This window comes from Ascaphus truei, chromosome 4 (assembly GCF_040206685.1).
Source record: "Ascaphus truei isolate aAscTru1 chromosome 4, aAscTru1.hap1, whole genome shotgun sequence".
NCBI classification, from domain to species: Eukaryota; Metazoa; Chordata; class Amphibia; order Anura; family Ascaphidae; genus Ascaphus; species Ascaphus truei.
In genome coordinates this window covers 34,445,251-34,471,436 of record NC_134486.1, presented here as the reverse complement: position 1 = coordinate 34,471,436, position 26,186 = coordinate 34,445,251, and the positions used below count along the sequence as shown (strand labels likewise).

The window sequence follows — 26,186 nt, the reverse complement described above, 5'->3', positions numbered from 1 at the left end:
GGATAAAAGACTGCAACGTGGTGTGGACATCACAATATATACACACATATACACAAATTGAGTCCTGCAGTTAGGAATTCAGAAAAAAAAAAAAACATTTTATGTAGAATCATTAAATAAACAAAACTGAATACTGTACCTTGTGGGCTGTTTTTGTATGGTGTCCAACTTAGATTTTGAAGGTATTTATTTTTATAATGCCTGACTGGGCTAGATTGACGCCTCTTGTTCTGCTCAATGTTTTAATACTTGCCTAAGGCTAGGTCCCCGCAGCAGCACGCATTATGGCGTGCGCTGCAGGGACACGACATTTTGGGTCCGCAGCCTTAAGCTCATGAGGTATCGGTCATTGTGGATGCACCATCTTAGCAGACGGTATTGCACCCATTAACGCATTACTTAACATTATTGCCATTTGAATACAATGTTTAAGGCAATAACACAAGTGTTATTTATCGCAATATTTTGTGCGTTAACGCACGTTAACAGAGGGACTAACATCTGCTACAGTGGTACATTGAGAGGTCATATGCAAGAAAGGATCTAAAAAAAAACTGAAGTACTTGGACACACATTTTCAAAATAACTTTGTCAGTTTTATAGTCAAAATGACATTTCACACAGACAACAGGAACACACCTATATTTTTGTGCAAAAAAAATAGTTAAAATAAAACCTCTTATTTTTACATTCTGATATACATATTTAACAAGGTTTATGGCACCATAACCAGAATAAAATGAAAACAAAAAAAGTTTAAATTGCTTTTGTTTATACCTTCTACCTTAGTGCTGGCATGTATCTCCACTTAGAACTTTCAATCATCTCTAACAAATCTCACACTCAAAACAAATTATTGCACGATAAGCCACTGAAGGCAAGTAATGGTCAAGTTCCTTGTTGATTAAATCTTATCAACCCAAATACAAAAATAGAACAGAACACACCCAGAAATAACAGTTTCGATTATTTTCCATTAGCTTAAAGTATTGTGTTAATGGCAGAACTGAATTGTTTACTCGTCATTGCGCTCATGTTTTCTTGAGCAAATGTCTTCAGAATGGAGGCCCATACTCGTATGTGGATGCCCAGTAGCATAGATTTCCCCAGTCTATGAACCTGCACAGACTACTTATCATAAGCTCTATTTTAGCTCTATCATGAGTTTCTTCCTCAACGTTAGCCTTGAAATTCTCCCTCCCAGAGGAAAATCAGAGAGGCATCCAATGAACTAAAGTCCACCCCGTCCTTAACTCTTTTTTGAAAATGTTTTGTTTCTACTAAAAAAAAGCATTATTTTTATCCATGTTTTGTCCCATCAGTAATATAAATTCAAGGGATTCCGTAGTACTTCATTTGAATAATTCCTGCTACACCACAGTCTCTACCCCGATTAGCTTTGGCGTGAGAATTCGTGGTGTTATTCCATTGTTTAGGTCTTCCTCAAACTCCAACAGCTGCCCCATGAAGTTCAGATTGGGAGAAATGATTGGTCGTTTTCCTTTGACAAACTTATAGGCATCCGTCATGGTCATACGAGTGTGCTTCATCAGGTAGGCAATGACGATGGTAGCTGAACGCGAGACACCAGCCTGGCAATGAATGAGAAGGCCTTTCCCGCACTGGTGAGCTTCCTCTGAAAAATACAAAAATCACAGTCCAGTTAAAAAACAAGCATGAAAAACAGGTCACACAGTATTGTTTCACTAAACAAACGGTCCTTGTTATGAAGGCAAAAGTAGTGCTATTCTGGGACAAAGAAAATGGCGCCAAATAGATCTAATACAACTGGAAAGCAATTAGGTTTTCTTTCTTTGATATATCTGATGCAATGTCTGTCCCAAAAACGACACCACTTTTACCTTGATACATAGAACTCTACATTTGCAGAATGATGTTTCTTTGTTAAAATAATAGGCCATTTAGGTTCATTTCTGTACCCATACGCCCTCTGATCAAAACTAGCTACTCCTTTTATCTTTGGGCTTGTAGCAGTCTTAATGGTGGGAAAATAGGTGCTTCATATTTAATACTGTTGCTTATTCCATACTTCAGAAACAATGCAGTAACAAGAAAAAAAGAAAAAAAAGAAGGATATACTATAGTTTTATATACTTATTTTAACAAAAGTCATAAAACTTTATAGTATGGCACATAGAGCTGGGTTTTATCCGAGCTGCTGACTTTTCCCATAACAAACCTTATTACTCCAGCTGGTTAACCCTTTGAATGCCCCAGGCAGTAGTCACTACATCACAGGGATTTTCACTTCGGGGGGCCCCATGTCGTAGCGACTACGTCATGCTCAAAAGCCTTGTTTTTTTTCCCCGCATTGGATTGCGTCCTGTGTTACCATGGAGCAGCACAGGACACGGTCTAACCAGTGAGGAAATGGAAAAGGAGGATCCCTCCCCTGCTGTTTCCTTAAAAACGGCAGCCGCGATCATGTGACCGCTATTGAAAGCGGTCAAGCACCCGCATGTAGCCAGAGCGGCCGTGGCACTCAGGCACCACAACCCCTCCGGACTCAAAGGGTAAAACGAAAGCCTTATTACCACTATATTTAACGTAACATTTGTATAAAGTCACTTGAAGTGGAACCCTAGCTAGATGTTACACCTTTATGACCAATTTGAGATTTATTCTCTGGTTCCTTAAATATAGGTGCTATAAAAACAGACTATTCAGCTGCATGCCCAGAAGACAAAAGGAGAGCATATACCCCATTTCCTTGATTCTAAGACGCACCTTTTTTCCGATTTTCACGTCTGAAATCGGAGTGCGTCCTAGAATCGATGTATTAAAAAAAAAATAATAATAAAAACAAGTGTCTATAAGCACTAACCGCCTCTTTTCACTTACCATGTTTCAGGAGAGGTCCCATGTCAGCGGAGGACAAAGCGGGTGGCGGGAGTGGTCCCAAGTCTGCAGGTGAATGAAGATAAGACAGCGGGCGGGCGCACGGCGGCAGGAGATCATAATAGCAGGAGAGCCGAGCAGGAGCAGAGCAGCATAGGGGAACGGCTTGAGAGGTACAAACTGTAACCGGAAGTCAGACACCGGTCAACTTCCGGTGTTAGTGTGCTCCTCCCCAGCCGTTCCCCTATGCCGCTCTGCTCCTGCTCGGCTCTCCTGCTATTATGATCTCCTGCCGCCGCCGCCACCACATGCCCGTCCGCTGTCTTCTTATCTTCATTCACCTGCAGACGTGGGACCTCCCCTGCCGCCGCCGCCCGCTTCATCCTCCGCTGACATGGGACCTCTCCAGAAACATGGCAAGTGAAAAAGTAATTTTCTTCGATCGTAAGGGCCAAATCGATGGCGTCTTACAAATCGAGGAAATACGGTATTATAAATTGCAAATAGCAACACTGCAAGATTGAACATTTTACAAAGTTACTAGACCTAAGTAAATGGGACAGGGCTTGTGCATTTTAATCATTTCCATTCCAAATCGCACACATTAGATTTTTTTTTTTGGGGGGGGTGGGGAACTCATTAAAGTGCGATGGTGATAGGGCACTAGCGCATGAAAAGTCACCAATTCACTTGAATGGGAGTTTTGGTGCAGTAGCAGAACTTTGAACGTCTCTCAGCATCTACATCTTCATTTATATATACTTCCTTCTCTCTGAGGTGCTGTATTATATACATCTATGAATAACATGTTGGCAGATTAACTAGATTAGCAGATTAACTAGCTGGCAGAATTACACTTCTCAACCAATGCCACTTTTATAATTTGCAATGTCCTTGCTGCCCTTCATCTAAAATAACAGAAACAGTCACTCGTGAAGTCATGGGCAATCATTTAAAACTTTAATTTACCACGTATAATTTAAATAAACCCATTAAATGATTTTGTTTTTTTTAAACTTAATGATTTTACATGTCAGTTTAAGGTAATTGGTTCATCTTATGGTGTCACGCCATGTTATCCTCTTTGATACGTCCCCAATTCCTTGTCATACAAATACACATACCCACCAAAGAAACACAAGGGTATGGAATGGGTTGGGACAGGTCACACAATAAGTGGCATATAGCACTGGGTCCTAAGCTTTAAAAACCTTGTTGCATAGCTACAACCCTATTTAATTCCTGAAATAAAAATGATGCCCCTAGTCCTTTTAGGTCATGGTTTGAGATGCTAGAGTAATGCTAAATAATAGTTTTAAAGATGGGTTAGTTTAAAAAAAAAGCAAAATGTTTCTAAGTTGGGTGTAGCATTTTTTGTATCCTTGTAAATATCTTCCTTTATACATTTGTGACACGACTGGCTTCAAGCTGGGACATACTAGAGTATCACAGTACCCTGCTGGCGAATCACTGCAGTAAACTCACATGTACAGTATACTATGTTTTTGTGTTAAATATAATTGAAGTAAACGTAAATCTGAACGATCTCTCTCCCCTTCTTCGTGTAAGCTATGGATGAGTGTAGACTGTGGTTGGGTTGAGACAGTTCTGCTTTGTTCCAAAATTGCTAGCGATTATTTTTAATATATAAATATTGCACTGTTAATTTATGGATTTGTGCATAATATGGTACATGCGCCATCCTCTTAACGAAGGTCCTTGATGTGACTCTTGAACTCACTGCCCCTACTAATTTCATTCTAGTTGCAAACTCACTTGCAAGTTAAACGTAATGTAAATATACATGGTAGGCCTACAGATATTATAAATGTTTGCAAAAATGTTAAAATATTAGAATTTTCACATTTGTAAAGGTGCCGTAAATTATATTACTGCCAGAATCCCTCTACTATTTCTGAAATTTGTCTCAATGTCTCCCCTGCTGAAATCCCTCTCCTGGCTTCCTATCAAATCCCACATCACACACTCAATTCTCCTCCTCACTTTTAAAGCTTTAGGCCAAGGCCATACAGCCCTCGCCCGTGCGGAGGCTGTGACGTCACCTGCGTGAAGCGGGTGCGTTTTCTGCCCATGGTAGACGCGCCATGGCGGGCGTGCCTAGGGGCGTCAGAGCTGGTTCGCCCTCATTGGACGAACCGCACACGTGACTCGGCTGTCGCGCAGAGAAATCAGTTTCAACTGACTTCTCACGCAACGCTCGCCCCCTCCTGCTGCCGTCCGCGCGGTCTACGAGCACGATCACTGCCTTTAGGCAATGTGATCACGCCTCTACACGGTCTGCATCAGTATAGACCTGCCCTTACATCTCAGCCCTAATTTCTCACTATACACCATCCCGACTCTTGCGTTCTGCTCAAGGATTTCTTCTCTCTATCCCTTCTGTGTCTAAAGCCCTCTCCCACCTAAAGCCTTTCTCACCGACTGCCCCACACCTCTGGAATGCCCTTCCCCTCAATATCCAACTAGCACCCTCTCTATCCACATTTAAGACCCACCTCAAAACCCACATGCTTAAGGAAGCATATGAGTAGCTCCATGGCTGATAATTAACACCTCATACATTAACCTTGGCCCCTTGCAGACACACTTACCAGAACGTATGTTCTTCCTACCAGCAAATTAGATTGTAAGCTCTTCGGAGCAGGGACTCTAATTCCTAAATGCTACTTTTATGTCTGAAGCACTTCTCCCCTTTATGTGTTAATATTATTTGTTATTTATATGATTGTCACGTATATTACTGCTGTAAAGCGCTATGTACATTAATGGCGCTATATAAATAAAGACATACTACAATAGGCTTGTTGGCCCTCTACTGCTTAATGTTTTCTGATCTGGTCCCTTTGGAGAATTAATTGAAGAGCCCTGCTGTAGATTAAGGATTTATAGCTTACGGTATATAATTTCTTAATACTTAGAGATTTTGTAATAACACAAAGTGCTTCTGCTGGCTTATAGTGATGCACCAAATAAAGGAAAAAACACTTTAAACTGAGGGTACCTGTAGCATCATACTTTCATAGATTTTAAGAAATAGGCAGTCACTGTTTCTTGTGTTCAACAGAATGAGTCTTAGAATCTATACACTGAAATATACATATGGTTTGTAAACATATTTGATCTTCCAACAGGGGCAGAGCTAAGGCCGCACCTATAGTGCCCGTGACAGAGACGCGTGAAGTCACCGTCGCCGCAAGCGAAAGTTGTATTTCGCTTTGCGGCGGCGTTGCGGGCGACCAGGCTCCTGATTAGTTATGGGGCTGTCACGAGGCGACAGCCCCGGAAAAATCAAATAATTACGGCTACCAAAAATCATGTCGCCACGTCGCTGTCGTGCATACTATAAGCGCACCTGGCGACGACAATGCATTTGTTTTCGGGCGACGCGAGCTGTCACTACAAGCACGGCCTAAAGCTTCATCAACCAATGGTTAACGGAACTAGATTGCACTGGTGACAGGTCTAATAAAATAGACCGCAAATGTTAATGGAACTGTAATGTACAGTATTAAATATAAAATTGCAATAATTAAACCTGCACTGAAAATAGCTCTCTCTCTAACCAGGTATTACAGTGAATGTCTTCTGCTCTTTTGCATAGCTTTACATAACTCATCCAAAATGTACATTGTATTCTAAAGTGCATAATGCATCCTTAGTCACCCGCAGCAATGATATCACTGCATACAACTACGTGCAAAATAAGCTACTTACCAATAAACTCAAACGCCTCTTCAAAGTACTGCCTGAGATTCTGCTTGTTGCTGTCTGTTGCTGGAAGACGTTTGTAATTAAAGATTCCTTTCTCATAGTGGTATAGAGGGAGGTGGGTGGTAACATTGACAACATAGCCTATGCTCATCCTTTGCATCTTTTCCAAGTCCTGGGCGTCTTGTTCATTTCCAAGGAAAAGGAAGGGTAAGATGGGGGTCAGCTCTGCATTCTCGATGTCTGGAGTGGTGGGGATGGACTGAGGTAGTGTGACTGGCACCGCTGAAGCTCCCCCACCTTCAGAGTAGTCTTGAAGTTGGAGGGAATTGTCGCAGAGGTTTTCGTGGTTCTGTTTAAAACTGCTGAGCCCACCTGAAAAGCAATATTACAATACAATTACTTTCTAGTGGAAAAAAAAAAAGACTTACGTGGTTAGCAATCTTAACTTTACTCAGAAAGGTTTCTTGATGGTTTACAGTTCACTAAACATGTCTCTGTTTGGTATATATTTTTTTTTTTATTAAAATACATTAGTTGGTATGCAAAAGCTTCAGGTTCAAATTATGAGGCATATAGTGAAATGAAAAAAAGAAAAATTCAGCAAATGAAACTTCCAACAGGAATCCTGAACATAAAATATTATCCACATTTTCATTGTACGCCCTTAGTTTATGTACTTGAATGCAATTTAAAACACTTCGGGAATGAGCACCAGACAATGAACTGAAGTGTAACATTGTGCAATAAAAGCAGTGCTGAATATATGCACATTGAGGCATCTAAAAAAAAACGCAAAATGTTCCGGTTGAAAGCGAGGAAATACTGTAATGCAGTAATAAGAAGAGTGACAAATACTGACCCCCTAATGTTCATTTTAAATGCCTATAAACCCTCCAATCTACTAGATTTAAAAAAAAACACCTCTATGGAGAAGGGCTTCCCTGTATCGGTCCATTATAATCCATAAGGGTAAGCATAACACAATTAGCATTTACGCAATTGAATAGTGTTAAATATTGATTTTTCTATTAGGCTAACTTCCAGATACAAACGAAAAGCATAGTTTATGAAGCCATAACGGTACTGAATATTTCTTGCACAGACCTTCATGCACCACAATCACTGGTACAGTAATCATTAGGACAATCAATTATTGCACTGACCATAGTTTTGGGACACAACATTTCTATAAAATCAGCATCATGTGTGTTTCATTACAGACATTTTCCCGAGGGACGGTTTTGGCTGCTGATTTAAGAGACGAATACACACAGGTTTATATATCCAACTCTTGTGATCTACATATTAAATTGGTGGATGGTGATGCTTCTATTATTTAATCACACTTACCTCTGCAGTATCTATTTACCTGGCCGTCAGCTCTATAACTTTCTCTATCTCCCTTATTTAGCAGACAATGATTTTCTAGCAGATTATTAGGGCTCAGTGCGTGCTGGTTAGGATTACTGTAAGGGTCAGGCTGGAAAAATAGGGCTAAACTGACATAAAATCAGCTTAAAGTAAAGCTAAAGAATCTATTTTATATAGCTGCCAGGTAAGTAAGGCGGAACAAGTGCCTTAATAGCCTCTACCTTAAATAATTATATTATAGAAGATATTTTGTGATTTCATTTCAATAATTTATTTTATTTGCTTCAAAGGACTGTATCTTTAAATACAGAGAAATCTAAAATATGATCTGTGTTTGCAAGAGAAGATTACTTTAGTACTGTAGGTAAACCACTGGGGCAGTAAATCTGGCTGGAAACACGGACCATTGCGTGTCCTGGATTTGTGGCATTCATATTCAATCGCAAATCCTAAAAAAAGAAAATCTTATTTAAGGCCTCCCAGCTCAAATCTATTCTTGCATCTAAATATGTTCACCCTCCGCTCTCAGTATGTCTTTCAAAGCTCTATATGTAAAACTATGCTTGGCATTTAGACTTCCTTGAGCAAGTACCCAGTGTGCAGCCTCTGGGTCTGATAGCTAGTCCTCATTTCTGGAAAGACAAACTTACAATTGCAAAACTCCCACCTAACATGTACCTTTTGTACATAGGCACAAGCAAAGAGAAGGCTAATTTGAATGCAGATTCATCTTGTATTGGCCATCCCCCCAGCCCCCCCCCCCCAAAAAGATCAGTAGTGTAAAGGTGTTAGTATGTCCACATCAAAGCTCTTTTCTTTCTTTTTTTTCCTCTTTATTTTGCAAACAATTATTTTCAAGTAATTAAATCCTTTCATGACTTTTAGTTTTCTGGGAATTAAAGCCAATTTCTGCCTCGACAACATTTGCTGATACATTTCACTCCTCGCGTTTCCTACTGTCAAATCATGAAGCACATCAGAGAATTAATTCTCCATGAACAACATTTTTTGCTTTGCAAGGCATATAAAAGGCACATTTTAGATTGAAGGATTACTTGATTGTTTGACAAATCTCCCAGAATTGCCAAAGGCTGTCAAAAAATGTCCCGGTTTTGCAATTTTCCAGCTTTGACATATCTGCACGCTTTTGTAGCAGCAAAACTGGCCCTCGTCATAATAGTGTTAAATGTGGGAGAGGAAACTTGTTCCTCCAGATTATGTGTTGTATAGACAGGAATCAAATAAGACTGAGAAGGACTTCTCTCCACTTCGGACTGGACCAATACATTATAGGAGGCTAAAGTGGTAGCAGCACCTCAGCTACCAAGAAATGTGACCAGTGTATGAAAGCAGACTCTGAACAACTTTGCAACTATGAGAACTTAACTTTCGAAAAGCTGTGGTTCTTTGTACTCCTTCTATCCACCAGTACCTGGGAAGTCTCACCTCCTGCATCTCACTATGCCCTCCCTATTGCTTTTTCTGTTTACTGTTTCCTCACTTCTTGGTGAATGTCTGTTCTCTCCAACTTCCCCATTTCACAATTATTTATACACCTGTCTTCCATCAACTTCTTTACCCCTCAATAAAAAACACCCACACAAACCCTCTATTCAAACCCTCTATCTACTCCTTCCTACTGCTGGGGATCTCCCCTAAGCTTAAACCCAGACATACACACCTGATTTCACCCATGCCTCCCTGCCATCTCTTCCCCTGTAAATTGTGTTAACCCTCTCATTTTAATACTTTAAGATTACCTTAAAACTTGCACCACAAATAAAGCATCACAATAGCCTGCACTTATGGTTACTGTCCCACACTGTCACTCCTACCACCCATTGTGACCAGACACTGCCATCTACAGCACTTACTCCCTTACCTGCTGTCTCTGTAAGTTCCCCATCAAACCTCTTAGATTGTAAGCTCTTCGGGGCAGGAATTTCCTTTCCTATTGTCTGATTTTGCTGCACTTATTGTATTATTATAATTGTATTATTAGAATTCCCTGTACAGTATAGCCCTGGTAGGTTTGGGCTATTATTCTGTCCTCCTCCTGTGCAATAATCCCTGGTAAGGGCAGCTTTGCCAGGAGTTAAAATGGGTTTGCCCCAACCACTGTAATTCAGTTGGTCAGAAAAGGCAGTGCTCATGCCTTGTGTCAGTCAAGGGCACAGGGGTGGGACTACTGGATCTGTACTAAAAAAATTACCATTTCCTGTTTTAGTGTGTTCCTCTCTAGCTTTGAGAGAGGAGGTCGAATCTCAGTAGGCTGCCAGGGTTCTGGTAAGCTGAAGGCCCTCCCTTAGGGGAGAGGGGAGACATATTCCTCTTGCTCCACAAAGGAGTAAGAGAAGAGCAAGAGACAGCTCATAGTGTACTGACTAGGAGTGGTGTTTAGGAACATCCTGGAGGTGAACATCTTTAAGATGTGCTGTGTGCTGTACCAAAGACATTGCTGCTAAAAAGGAAAGGACAATAAAGAACCATTTGCTTTTATCTCCTGCCTGAGAGTGGAGTATATTGGGAGAGAGAGACAATTCTTTTGCAGGTACTCTATCCCACACAACTGGGGGCTGCACAAGATGGAAGCCTGTCCTGTTATCCCCATGACATTGCGGGAGACTCGGGGCCCCCTGTTACCAGCAGGTATGCACCAACCAGAACATGTAACCAGAGATCCAGTTCCCTTAGGAGACCCTATGTGAGATTGGGTGGGGGAATCACCGTTACAACTGTATTCTTTGTGAAGCACTGAGTACACTTTTGGCGCTATATAAATAAAGACATACAATACAATGAGGAAGACGCATAAGAAAAACAGACTGTGTTAGAGAGTGAATGAAGGGAAGTAGTGCGAGTTAATCCAAGTACTGCATGGCAAATACTGTATATTTGTGCAAGATATTTGAATACTATCAAATATTGATTTGGGTTGTTGATTTTATCTTCACACTCGTATTCTAGAAGACCCTACTACTTACCTCTGTCAATGAAACCCAAGTGAAAAATGTAGTGGTCCTTTGGCTGACTAAGCACAGAGCTGGAGTGAGTGCAGAGATTATGACTAGGCATTTGCGGGCGTTTATTTGAAGGCTCTGGAGGCGAGTGACAGCTACACTACCTGCCTGCTCTGCAGATTGGCGCATTAAAGCAGCAGTTCAAGCAATATCCTACATGTGTTTTTTTTAAAATAAATCAGTTCTGTACTATGCGAAAATACTTGTAGCATTTAAAAATAAAAAAAATGTTTAAGACATTTTTAATGTTTCTAATCTAGGAAGCATCTACAACACAAAGTATTGCACACTGCTCACTATCAAATCCACAATTTAGTACAATTGACAAGTGTTAAATAACACTAAGTGAGTGCTACCTATGTACTGAAGTCAATACTATTAACATTTGAATGATCACGTGATGAAGTCACACGAACATTCACAGAAGTACATTTGGGGTGCACATCACAATAAACATTTTTAATTTTAACATTGCTATAGTGAAAACCAAGATGAAAAAGTGATAAATAAAAGGTGAATAAAATATTAAAACACGTTGAGCTGATGGTCTTGACCCAAACAAGAGTATTCAAGTATTGCACAAAGTCACTGACTGCCTGAACTATGACGTACCTCCTGCCTGATTGTAATAATAACAGGTTCAAACAGTTAGCAATTCTTACCATTTATATGGACAGCTAGAGGTTGCAGTCATATATAGTGTTAACACATTATGTTGTTGTTGCCATTCCTCTAGCTGTCCATATACATGATAAGAATTGCCAACTGTTTGAACCTGTTATTATTACAATCAGGCAGGAGGTACGTCATAGTTCAGGCAGTCAGTGACTGTGCAATACTTGAATACTCTTGTTTGGGTCAAGACCATCAGCTCAACGTGTTTTAATATTTTATTCACCTTTTATTTATCACTTTTTCACCTTGGTTTTCACTATAGCAATGTTAAAATTAAAAATGTTTATTGTGATGTGCACCCCAAATGTACTTCTGTGAATGTTCGTGTGACTTCATCACGTGATCATTCAAATGTTAATAATCTAGGAAGCATTTCCAAACTGACAGTTCCCTTCCCCTTCTGATAGGCTCTGGCTCTTGAGCCCCGCCCTCTCTCTAGCAGTGCATCAGTTGTATCTAGTAACTGCCCAGTCAGTCAATCATATTCCAGGAGTACATTGCCCAGAATGCTGTGCAAGAACTGAATTAAATAACCCGGAGCAAGCGATCGATTACAGGAGAACGGATCGAGCTGCAGCTTAGGTAATCACTTGTCAGTGTGCAGATTGTATCGATGCACATATTGAATGGGAAAAATAAATACATATACATATATACATATACACACACACATATATATATATATATATATACAGCTTTAAGGCCGCAGTCCCAGTTTGCACTGTAGCACGCGCGCCCGGCGGGGTGGCGGCTCATGCACAGCGCTTCACTGCGATCTGCGGAAGATGCAGGAGATTGCGATGTTTTAGCTCTCACTGCTAGAACTGCTGCTTAGAAAAGCAGTGGTTGTGGGTCTAGTCCTGTTGTGTCTGACACCATTCCAGTCACTAGGTATCTTAGGCTTATCAATTCTATATGGTTGTTATGGTAATCCTTCTTTACTGTATGTAAGCACCATCTTCTACATCCACATGGCACGGATAGAAGGATTCATGGCCATTCAATAAGCCAAATACAGACATCTCTTCCCCTCTGAAGTGGCTCAGTGAGTAAAAGGCACTGGTTCAAAAGCTAGTATCAGTACCTTGTGACCTTGGCCAAGTCACCTTAACTTTCTCTTGCCTCAGATGCCAAAAAAGAATAATTAGATTGTAAGCTCTATGGGGCAGGGGCAGGGGCTCACCATGCCTGCAAAATTTTAAGTGCAGCACAGCGTACACCATCAGCGCTATACAAGAAAAACTACTACTATTATACTATTATACTATTATGTATAAATGAAAACATAAATCCCAGAAAGTGTTAAAAAAAACCAAAAAAAAACCAAGGTATCTAAAGTGAAATGGAAAGATAGAGGGCGGAAGCCCATGTACAGTAATATGTATGAAGAAGAGTGCCAACCGGCGATACCTGGGAGAGAAGCACATTTGCATATGTAAGTTTGTTTATTTCCCAGGCATCTCTGCCATCTCTCCACATGTTGTATGGAGGAGTGTTTTGGAAGGTCACTCCTCCCCTTGTAAAATAACGTTTAAAATAAATAAATATGGTGTGAACACAGTTGGGACAGTTTCACACATCTCTAGAAGTGACTCATTTAAGAGATTTGGGATTTCCAGTTTATTGTCAAATAGGGAAACGCCCAGACATGAGAGGGTGAACTCTGCTCAAAAGTCTAAACTGAGGGCGTTGGTTAAAAAAATGAGGAAGAGCTAGCAGCTGTAAATAATTACAATTATTTAGTGCTGATTGCATCTCACTTTTTGAGCTGAAATAAAATTATTCTTAAATCACCAAGTACTGTACCTGCTATGAACAAAGACATAGCACATCAAGCAAACCGTAACCCCTTCAAAGCAGGACGAGGGCTTATTGCTATGAAATGGGGCATAAAGAGCACACAAAAAACATATACCATGCACCAAATGAGAAGCAATAATGGTAAAAAAAAAAAAAAAGATATAGTAAAGAATAAAAAAAAAAAAATCAAACTGACCACAATAGTCTTTTCTTCCATAAAAAAAGGCACTGCCCGTTCCCGTTTACTCACTTTTTCACATCTAGGAGAGTTTGACAAAGAGCCTTTAAAGTTTAAGCTTCTCATGTAATATACAGACTTTTTTAGACTGTGACAGATGAATTGGTACCATAAATTAGGAGACCTTGTGTACATGCTGTGTATGGGCACAGAAAGGGAGCAGTTCCAGTTGACCAATTTCCAAAATAAGTTTTTTTTTTTTTTTAATGAATACAAGACTAACTTTCTCTAGAATGGCTAAACGGAAAGATAAAGATATTCTATTTACTAGACAGACACACACACACACACACACACACACACACACACACACACACACACACACACACACACACACACACGCAAATGAATAACCACATAGAGATCATCCATAATTAAAATGTAAACATTATCCAATACATGCTGATACAGTTGCCACAAAGCACAAAAAGTGCTGTGTGTACTTTACTATCTAGAAGCACTCAAGAGCAATTGGTGCTAGCTGCTATTTAGAAAACCAACTGTTATTTAAAACAAACTTCTTGATTTTTTACACCTCTTTTTTTTTTATTCTCTGCGATGACATCAGCTATAGGCTTCCCACCTGCTTGGTTACTAAGGCAGCAATACAAAAGCATACAATGACATCAGTTGGCATGACATCAGCTCTTTGAGTGCAAACAATACAAGAAGAACTACTTTGTTTAATGCTTTTCGTGCAACTGTGTTCTTGGGAACGAATGATGTAATGCTAACAGGTGGCTTAGAATTCTTTATTTGCCCAACTGATGAAAATTAAAAAAAAAAAAAAAAGACAATGACGGTTCTTCTGCCCCAATGTTAATCTAGTTTATTAGAATTTTATGAAGCCATATAGAGGAGTGAGTTTGCCTTTATCTGAATTGTTGAAATACATTCGTGTATTGCTTAGAATATTTGGAAAAAACTGGAAGAACAAAAACCTACAAGAAAATGTCTTTCCGTTGTCGAACATTTGGCTTGACACCGCGCTCACAAAAAGTTCTCCACCAGGGTTCTTCAACTACAGTAGTCTTCAAAAAAAGGCCAGATCAGCAAACAGTAGATGGGCCGCAAGCTTATTCTAATGTGTTTTAAGATACATTTAAAGACTTGCAAAATTTTGAAAATAATCATAAATCAAAGGTGGGCCTAAGCAATTTGAACTAAATGATTAGAAGCAGAGTGCACAAGGCCATTTGCGGACCACATTCGGTAGGCCGCCAGTTGAAGAGTCATGTTGTACACAGCAAGGATACAAGGAAAAAAGGGGTACCCCCCTTCTGTGATGCTCACTGGGAGAAGACTTTGTCTTTAAATCATTAACCTCTTCATAGCCATAGACAGTTTATAAGACACAGGATTCCATACGTCCATAAATGCAAGAAATTCCCATAAACACACCACTAGCCTGCTGTAGGTATATCTTATATGGTGATAAGGGGTGGACTGATCACATGAATGAAGTAACGAGTTTAAAGTTACTCACTGCTGACCTTGTGGGATTTCCTGGTCCTGTCGGCGTGCTCCTGCCTTGAAGTATCTGCAAACAAAGTGGAAGAAATGGCGGTGCATCTGCTGCTGCTGAAGATCACTTTTGACCAAAAAACTGCAAAGAACTAGGTGCAAAAAAGTTTATTAAAGGCACATTAAAAACAGCAAAAAATACCTCTGATTCACGTGGAACCCCACGCTTTATCAAAGAGTAAGTACTGCACCGACACACTTTATTCGAGCAAATACCCGGTATGTACCTGGCAGATACCTGGAATGCGCCGCTCCTCACCTCTGACAAGCCCCGTTGCATTTGCCTTCCCAGCCTGGGTTCATGCCTGGCTGATGGGCGGCTGATTTGTTAAATGATAATGATTAGGATTTAATAGGCTGCAATGCTTCGCGTGTCTACCAGATGGCATAAATTCATGAATTGTAAAGCAGTATATATATATATATATACATATATATATATATACTGTGCAGTATTGCAGCCAGCTGGAATAAAATGCTTCAATCCCTGCCTGGAAAATAACTCAATGCACTCGGGCAGAAAACAGTCACAAACCTCAATACACCCGGGTATACCCGAATTCGTGGGACTAGCCGAGCTCGAATAAAGTGTGTCGCCAGTGTATGTACAACCGATCGTATGTTTAAATACCCATGAATCCCTCCCTTCACTTAATAACGCTCCGCTATTTCCTCCAATAGGAGGCGTCACACCCCCTTGGTGACGTATTATGCACCAACCCAGGGGAACCGCCGGCTGTATTGACTGCATCAGTGAGAGGTAAGGTACCCTCCCAACTGTGACGTGACGGCCCGTATTGGCCGTATTTTGCTGTTTTTAATGTGCCTTTAATAAACTTTTTTGCACCTAGTTCTTTGCAGTTTTTTGGTCAAAAGTGATCTTCAGCAGCAGCAGATGCACCGCTATTTCTTCCACTTTGTACACAGCAAGGAGACTATGAACATTAAGACAGCAATTTTGCCAATAGTTGTACTAGCGCACGGAAACTTCCTATTGAAGTCAATTGGAGTTTCCGTGCGAGAGTGCCCCACTGATAGGCACCATTGCTGTTAAATACATATAAATAGCCAACTGCAAAAAAAATAATTATATTAAAAGTGGAATACGTCCTGCTTACCTATTCAAGGTGTATCTGAAAACAAAATGTATATCTCAATGTATCACTCTTTGTAAAAAGACAAACAAACCAAACTATCAAAGCTTCTATAGATTATTCTGTTCCAGCAAACGTCCATTAACATTCAAAGTACAGTGGTTCTATTGGTACCATGTAAGTAAACACTGCAAGTCGAAATACAATAAGCAGCAGTATATTTTAAGAAAAGTATGGCTAATTTATATATGTATACTAGATGTCACCATAAAAACAGAGGCTCTTTTCAGTTATTTGAAATTATATAATGTATATATTAAGAATAAAACAACTAGTGTTTTAAAAGGTTTATAGATGGGACTGTTTAACCAAAATCTGTATTTGATCTGGGATTCACATATTTGGACATCTATACATGACACTGTAGCTAGTAGGCTTTAGGTCAGCGGTGCGCAAACTGAGGGGCGTGGGGTTCACAGAGGCCACGCACGCTTCCCAAAGGCACTTCAATTAAGTGCCGGGGAAGCGGCAAAGGCCTCTGTAAACCTCACTTACCTTGGCTCCGGCGGCTTATTACACACGTCGCCATGGCAATGTGACATGACGCCGCCACAAGGATAAGAGGGGGGGAGGGGGGCGCGGAGAGAGGGTAACTGCCGGCAGGGGGGCGCAGGGAAAAATGTTTGCACTCCCCTGCTTTAGATGAGAGAAGCAACATTGCAACAATTGTACTGGATGTACAAAAACACTGGTCGCAAAACTACCAATTTCTTGATATTAAACTATGTGTACTGCACATATTTGTGTATTACATAGTTACATAGTTGATGAGGTTGAAAAAAAAGAAATGTGTCCATCAAGTTCAACCTATGCTACATTTAGACGACAGATACTTTATCCTATATCTATACTTTCAATATATTGATCCAGAGGATGGCAAATAAAAAACCCCAGTGACATATCATCCAATGATATATAAGGGGAAAAAAATAAATTCCTTACTGACTCTAAGAATTGGCAATCAGATTACTCGCTGGATCAACATATTTCCCATGTTTACTTATTTGGGATATCCCTGGATACCTTTCCTTTCTAAAAAGATGTCCAACCTTTTTTGAACAAATTTAATGTATCTGCTATCAGTCTCCATGTAAAGAACCCCATCCTTTGTTGCTAGTGAAATCCCCTTTCCTCCAACCCTAAAGGATCACCCCTAGTCCTTTGTACTGCCCCTGGGATGAATAGTTCTTTTGAAAGCTCCTTGTACTGTCTCCAGATATATTTGTATATAGTTATCATATCCCTTCTCAGACGCCTCTTTGTAATGTAAATAAATCTAATTTAGCTAGCCTCTCCTCATAAATTAGATTGTCCATCCTCTTTATTAATTTGGCGGCTCTTCTCTGCACTCTCTCTGGTTCCATAATGTCTTTTCCAAGGAGTGGTGCTCAAAATTGTACTCCATATTCAAAGTGTGGTCTTTCTAATGCTTTATAAAAGGGTCATAATTATGTTTACTTCCCTTCCATTATTATTATTATCCATTGCCCGTTTAATGCAAGATAAGATCTGGTTTGCCTTTGCAGGTACTGCATGACTTTGGGCACTATTGCTTAGCCTGCTATCTACTGTACAAGCACGCCTAAATACTTCTCCATCAAGGAATCCCCTAATTTATCCCCATTTAATTTGTACGTCGTCTGTTTATTCTTGGTTCCCAAACGCATAACCTTAGCTTAATCTGTATTAAACCTCATCTGCCATTTACCTGCCCACGTTTCCAATCTCTCCAAATCCTTCTGGAGAGAAATTACAGCCTGCTCTGATTCTATTACCTCACACAATTTAGCGTCATCAGCAAAGATGGAGACTTTGCTCTCTATGCCAACCTCAAGGTCATTAATAAAAAAGTTAAAAAGTAGGGGTCCTAGTACCGAATCCCTCTTCTACAGTAGAATGTCTTGCGGGCCTGGGTCCCCAGTGTAGACCCTGAAATGAATTCTGCATAGAAAGGTATGTTATCAGCTCCCCTGAATTGAACAAACCCTAAAAAGTTTAAAAAAAAACTAAACACACCAGAATACAATTCCTAAAAGCTTCCACCATCAAAATGCAACATAAATCCTCAAGTTTTTCTTGTGACATTTTTATTTGGTATGAATTTGAGAAGGGCGCATTTGTACCTTCCAACTACCACATCCTGGTGGGACTGCAAACGCTTTCCCACATTAAATAAATATGCATCTGTAGCCCCCTTTCCCTACACCTATGGAAACTGTGGGCGATTACGCGTGCTGCTATTACATGTATGCTCACAGAAGGCCTGAGCCTCCGCTTCTGGGAGCCTGGGGTGAGCTCTCTCTCACTGCAGCGCCTCCACCTATGAGGATCCCAGCGAAGGCAAGATTTGCTCCTCATATGAACCAATACAATAGCAATAATACTAACACAACCAATGTATCATATAACTCGTATTTACTATAACAGGATAACACAGTAGATCACACCAATACAATATAAGGCAGTAGCCCACACCATGAGTGGTTCCCCCAAACTACTGAGGGTGCTGTGGCACCAATAATCCCAGGTGTCCACACCAGCAATCCCACCCAAGTGTGAGGTAGCGCTACATCCCCCCCCCCCCCCGTGATGTGTAGGTGCACGTTGGTATCTTCCTGGTCACAGGCCAGACCAGGGAATATTGAGATGAAGATGCTGGATCAGGTCCCACACAGTGGGGCCTCCTACACAACTCCACTCACACCTTATCCAGGAAGCGGTCTGCGGTGAATCCCCAGCCGGAGGGTTCCACCTCTGTGCTGCCACGTGCAGCTCTTGTCCAAGGCCGCAGGCCGCCGCGTTGACATCTGTCCACCGGCGCAGTAGGGCTGCTACAGGTCTAATGGGAGGGTCCCTATCTGGGGCCTTCCCTACAATACTCCAATATGTGGGGATCGGGCTTAACTGGGGCCTTGGGGCAGAGTACTGGCTACCTGGACACAACGTCCTCTCGCCGGCTCCTGCAAGACAGCTTGGTGTTTCTGGCCCCGCGGTGTATATCAGGAGTCTCTCCAAGGGCCGCTTACTCCCGATTCTTTAAAATAGCTCATGTGACACACCCAAGGCTTCTGGGACATGTAGTCCTGAAATGCCAAGATGGCCGCCGCCACTTCCCAATTGCGCAGAGCTCTGCCAGCTAAACAGCTGATCAGTCCCCTGCACCGGAGGCAAGGTAGGGGACCCTGCTACACATAACTTCTTTACAAAATACAAAATGTCTTTTTCTTTCTGGGGAAGGCCTAAGAATAGACTACATTATGGATCACAGTCAGAAAACTTTCTGTGTGTGAGGATATGGCATCTCCCATCGCTTTTTGCTATAGTAATTCTACAAATATATTCAAGTTAGTCTTGAAAGGAAGATTTCCATCTATAGATCTACACAGATCAACCAGTCTGTCTGACACGGGAGGGAAAAAGAATTGCTCAGTGATTGTGTATAAATAAAACCTGTTCCTCCAGATTCTGTTAGCTCATTTATTTACATTGCAACAAAAAAGTCTAGCAGAAATGAAACCTGTTACAATATACTGTAGTCGAGCTCGCAGATGGTAAGGTTGGTTAACGTCATTTTTCAAAATAGCTACAGTACTCACCACTACTCTGTATTTCATACTGTGCGTGTATCCCAGAAAAGAAGCACCATGCATTTTATAAAAGATGGTGAGACAATGTTATTTGCTTCAGTGGAGGTGAACTGCTTTGTTGAACAAATTTCCGGCAGCAAATTGGTTAATGCTCCAGCAATGTAGGAGCTATCACTGCTGTAAAACATTGCAAGCTCACAATGGGTTAAGTGTTATCATTCCACCGACTGTCATTTATTTAGTTGTGGACATTGCTACTAAAATCGCATTCAAATTCAGGTGTGTGGCTCTTGCCATTGAAGTGAACAGGATTAGTGCAAACCAAATACCTTGTGCAACAGTGAATCTGACCGTCAGATCACAGACTTCATTACACCATCTTTCTCGTGCTCACTGACATCTCGGTTCTGTGTGTATATCAAGTATACTTTTGGTTCACAAGCCTATCTTTATTATTCTTTTTACCTTTTTCAGGAACCCAGACGTAAAATACTTTGAGATTCACGTTTGCTTTTTAGTTAAGCAAAATGAAAAACAGAACAAGAAAACGTCCGACCAGTTAGAACTGAACTAAATACAATGTCCACTGTCTTTGTCCTGACCGGAAGACTGTATATCATAACAGATAACATACTAACTGTATGTACAGTAGTCTATATTAGCACAAGACTTGTACCAAATCTACTATATATTTCAGAATGTTTGTCTGCGTGTCATTATGTACGCCCCAAACTTCAAGATCTAGAACAGGCCTGCACAACTTGTAACGTGTAACTGCTCCAAAGAAAACTGATTTGGGCCGCACAGGTAAAATCATCATATTTCCTCCAGCACCCATCATCATCACCCTCATCATATCTTCTCTCTTCTCTCCCCCCCCCCTCCCACAGATCATCATATCACCCGCCACCCCCCCCCACAACCCAGATATGAGGGTGATGATGAGGGGTGCTGGGGGAGATATGAGGATGGTCATACCAGATAGGGCCGTAGAGTGCTTTCCTGGGGCTCAAGACAACTGTTCCATTGCCCCCACCCCCCCAGTGTCGGCAGCCTTTGCGAGACTCCCCCTCTCTCTCACACCCCCACCTCTCCCCCTCACATATAATACTCCCCTTCCACATCATCACACACAGGCACAGACACTGACCAGCACAAGCACAGACCGACACTGACCTGCACAGGCACAGACCGACACTGACCTGCACAGGCACAGACCGACACTGACCTGCACAGGCACAGACCGACACTGACCTGCACAGGCACAGACCGACACTGACCTGCACAGGCACAGACCGACACTGACCTGCACAGGCACAGACCGACACTGACCTGCACAGGCACAGACCGACACTGACCTGCACAGGCACAGACCGACACTGACCTGCACAGGCACAGACCGACACTGACCTGCACAGGCACAGACCGACACTGACCTGCACAGGCACAGACCGACACACTGACACTACCACATTGACACTGCCACAGACTGACACATTGACACTGACACTGGCTCTGAGGAGCAGCTGCAGGGGGGGGGGGGTGTCCTACCTTTCACTGTGGAGCATGGCTGGGGGAGGAGGGGTGAAGCCATCTTGGGCCCTGGCAGCAGGCACCTCACTTCCTGCTCTCACTAACAGGCTCCGCCCGCTGTCACTAAACCCGTCCCCACCCTCTGCAGTCAGACCGGCCTCAGCTCTGTTCCTTCTCTCCTCTCTGCCTGCAGGGGATCGCATCAAACTGCTGGCTCCTTCCCTAATAGGCAGACCGGGCTCAGGGGGTTGGGGGGAATCACGATGCTAGCGCTCCTTCAAAGTGTCGGCAGATCGGGCTCAGAAGGGGGTGGGGAGTGTGTCAAAATGCAGGCGCTCCTTCCCTCCTGTGTCTGCAGAGCGGGATGGGGGGGGGGGGAGGCATCGCGGGCCGCACAGGAAGTCCAGGCAGGCCGCATATTGTGCAGGCGTGATCTAGAACAACCACTTTTGGAAGGATTACCGTACTTTATGTATCAAAATAAGGCGAAATGTCATAGTTTGGATTCTCTTGAAAAATTCAAAGGGGAACGTTACAGTTATTACAATTTCTCAAGCAGAGCAAATCACTGGGTGTTGTACCTGGTAGGCAACGTATCTGTGGCATACTGGTGACATAATAATACACATAGCCTGGTGGCAGATAAGGAGAGTCAGATTGCTTTCTATGTAAACTTTATAGCTGACGAAGAAAGAGAGAAGAAACCAAGAATGCTGGAGGAGGAGGGAGAGGCGGCAAGAATTGAGGCCATCATAAAGGTAATAAAGGAAAGGGATGGGGGGTGAGAGATATAAGGGGAGTAGGGGGTGTTGAGAAGTGGACGAGAGGAGGTAGGAAAGGGAGGAAGGATAGGGGAGAGGGCAAGGAGATTCGTTCGAAGCCGGGCTTTACGACTCCAGAGTACTCTGTGAAGCCGAGCACTTCAGCTACTTTGTATATAAACTTTTACTAGAGAATATTTCTGGAGGAAAATCTAATTTCAAATGCAATTAATTATATTTTAATCATTATTTTAGAACTCGTACAAAGTGGACACAAATTTGCACAAAAACCTAGAAAGTTAGCATTACAAGTTTTTACTCAAGTCTTAAATATACTATAAATATACCCAGTGTGACCGCTTATTTGCTGCAATTTAGTTTTTCTTAATTCAAATAAATAATTAGGTTAACAAGAGAGATAATAAGTGTGCATATCTTTTCTTTCCTAGTACATAGGTATTTTTGTAATTTTTTTTTTTATATATATATTTTCTGTGAACAAATAGATAATATAAAAATGTGCAGGGGACAAATTTGCAAATACACCCCAATTATAATGTAACTGGAATCCTTATTGGGCAATTGCTGCAGTTTTTAAATTGCTTGTTCAAAACCCTAAAGCAGCAATAGTAAGTGTGACAGTGTCAAATTCGATAACCCCTAACAAGACACAAGATTTTAGCTTATTACGAGGAAGGGGACGGGAGGATTAGACAGTAATTTAATTAGTACTCATGATTACAAATAAGCCCAGGGTATCCAAGGAATGTTTATTGACCGGATCAGCACATTGTTTAATGTATTTAGCTACCGCCTCGAATGACTGGATTTATTTTCTTGCCGCAGGTAGGACTCCACCTTCTAAAACTGGTGCGTGTCATATCTCCCTATCTCCAGGTCATGGCAAATTCCACTCTTTGAGACAGATTAATTGCACAGTTAATCTTGCCGTGCATTGCTCTATGTATGTTCAGTAAGTGAGGGGATTTAAGTTCTATAAATGAATAATGCTAGCTCTTACATATATTTTTCCAGAGCAAAATGCTCGGACAATTTGTAACGGTTTTACGGGCCCCCACCCAATCTCACATTGGCCCCTGTGGTCTACTAGCCCCATTACATGTATGTATAGTGTGTGGTGCACCTGCTGGCTTACAGGACTCCTGAGTCTCCCGCTGGGTTGGTATGGGGATATCAGCTTGACAGGCATCTGAGGTAGTATGGTCTGAGTCTTACTCACATCCGATGCAGCGCCTCCACCCCATCAGGATCTCTGCGGCTGCAGGGAGAAGTGTCTGATGGGGACCTCCTCTCAGGTGCCTCCTTCTGTGTAATAACTTCACTCTCACACAGCAAGGGTCTGGTGAAACTGGGCATCTTTATTGCACGTTCAGGCAGACTGCCCCTCATAGCGGTCGGTCTAGCCGCTCATTTTGGTGAAGTGCATCCCTCTCAGAAGTTCCTTCTTATCTTTTCTGAATGGAGTTGGATCACCTCTCCCCTAAGGGAGATCACCACCTGTGTCAGATCCCTGACCACAGTGTAGGACAAATTTTAATTGGATCTGACAGCCGTAACTGCTGCAGACCTCCGGAACTTAGTCATAACACACTAACTTTAGGCAGTGCTGTGTCTTATATAGACTCAGAAAACAGCCACACCTCTGGTGTCACTAACAGTGGACACAGAGCATGTTACCACCCCTTGTGTACATATGACACCTCACCAGGTTGTGAGGGCAAACCTCCATGATTGTTGCTGGCAATCCTGCATAATTACCAGGCTTTATTGCCAGCATGAGAAAGAGCTGTATACCATTTTTATACAATGCTACATATAAAATAAAAAACATTATATATACACACATACATATATATTACATTAATATAAACACAAGGGTAACATACAGTAAATGCTGTAGAAGTTTGGGCAGTTACAAATTTAGAGTGCATCTATAATAATTGGTCACTCCACTTAGGAAAGATCAAGTCCATGCATGTGACGGTCTTAAATGTGACAGATACTGGTTGAATTAATTGTGAAAATGTTAAAATAAAAAATAAAAACCCGGCAGAAAGTTATTTTTAAAGTTGAAAAATATTTGCCTGCTACACTGTATATGAAGTTATAAAAGCAAAATGTTCGTGCTGCTTGGTTAACAACAGTTAGCAATAGACATTTAATAGCACAAGCAAAAGTACACTTGAATCCTCCTATTAAAAAATAAAATGTAGGTAATTTTCCTTGCTGGGAGCTGCTTCAATGCATTGAACAAATTAAAGAGCTACAAGGTCTTAAGACATTTTCACCACTTATCTGCTATGAAGAATTTGCCAAAAGGCCAGTTCTTAAATTTACACCACATGCCACAGTTGTACATTCGGAGAACAAGTACCCCTTCAGAACCGGAAATTCAGGTAATACATTATTACTGTATGTAGGGCAAATGGTTACTAAGACTTAAAGCAGCAATCCCCTAAGATGCCTATGTGAGTTTAACCACTACTGTATAATGTTAGTATCCTGCACTCTAAAAATAATGTACAGTATTCAGTGATGAAAGCATGGTTTACCGAATCTGTAGCGTCTGAGGTTACCAGAGAGCGAGATGCGTTGTTTCCTCCCGGACAAGTATGTATGTATTTTTTTTTTAATAAATGGCAATCAACACAGACTGCCTTAAATCAATATGTATTTAATCTAAAATCTGGTGCACCAGGTTTGTCCAAGATCAGTCTTCAAGGGCTACCAACGGGCCAGATTTGTAAGAGGTCCCTAGTTAATAACCAAATAACCCAATTAAACTAATTATCACTAAGCAATTTGCTTTCATGGGAATTATAAAAAAGAGTCAGAAATTGTCTATATCCAAATTGAGAAATTGAGCTCTGTTAATCTAATGAAGGGGAGCGCAAACTTTTGCTGCTGCGGCCCTGTCTTACTTGGCCTGGTTCTCGCGCCCCTCCCCCCCTACCTTGCATCCGCGTTAAATGGCATTGCGGTTCATGTGACGTCACATGGCCCGCGGCGTCATTTGATGCCGCATTGCTATGGTGACGCGTCACACAGCCAGGTGAAGCAAGGTAAGTGTAGTGTTGCATGAGCCCCACGCGATCCCCTGGCATTTAATTTAAATGCCTTGGGGAAGAGTGCGGGGCCTCTGCAACCGCCCGCACCCCCCCCATAAAAAATCTGCCCCCCTGGAGGGAGCGCCCCCCAGTTTGCTCACCGTTGATCTAATGTACTGTATCTGTGATTACTATCTTATTGTAAGAATGAGTATCTGAGGGACCATTATGGGTTTTCTATGCAATACCTAGACCAGCGCAAAACTTTTTTTTCCCTGCCCTCTCTCTCTCTCTCACCTCGGCGTCATGATGTCACGTTGCCATGGCAACGCATCTAAGAAGCAACCGGAGCCAAGGTAAGCGAGGTTTACAGCGGTCTTCGCCGTTTCCCCAGCAAGTAAGTGCCTTCGGGAAGCGCTCAGGGCCTCTGTAAACCCCGCCCCCTGCAGTCAGTCAGGCTCGCGCCCCCAAGTTTGCGCACCGCTTACTACAGCCACTACGATCCAGCAGAGAAAGGATTATTTGAACATCAAAATTAGTTGCCATAAATACAATACACTATTTAACCCAGCAACTAGGGACTCTTTGGTTTGCTTTCCCCCTGACGAAGCTCCGTTAATGAGCGAAACGCGTAAGGTGTAATGATGTGCAACGTCAACCAGTAAATGTAGCTATAGGTTGTGAGATGGAAATGCAGGGCTAGATTTGCGAGGGTTAGTGCAGGCACTTATCCTGAGCTAGATATTGATATATTGATCATTAATGAGACTTCCTTTGATTGCTTTTGGGATTATTTAAAGTTGTCATTTACTGTGTACTTGATCTATACTTCGAATTTCATTGAGCAGATGCTATTTCATTGGA

General features: G+C 41.7%; 1 protein-coding gene across 1 annotated transcript in view; it reads right to left on the bottom strand.

Annotated features, from left to right (window-relative positions):
* Positions 1-567: 567 nt before the first annotated feature.
* DUSP10 (dual specificity phosphatase 10) overlaps positions 568-26,186 on the bottom strand; it is a 52,662-nt gene continuing 27,043 nt past the window's right edge. The window contains exons 3-4 of the mRNA XM_075595565.1: positions 6,595-6,963; positions 568-1,636 (exon numbers count right to left, since the gene is read on the bottom strand). Of these exons, the coding sequence (XP_075451680.1) occupies positions 1,371-1,636; positions 6,595-6,963 (635 nt within the window). The 3' untranslated portion in view covers positions 568-1,370. The remainder of the gene's footprint in view (positions 1,637-6,594; positions 6,964-26,186) is intronic.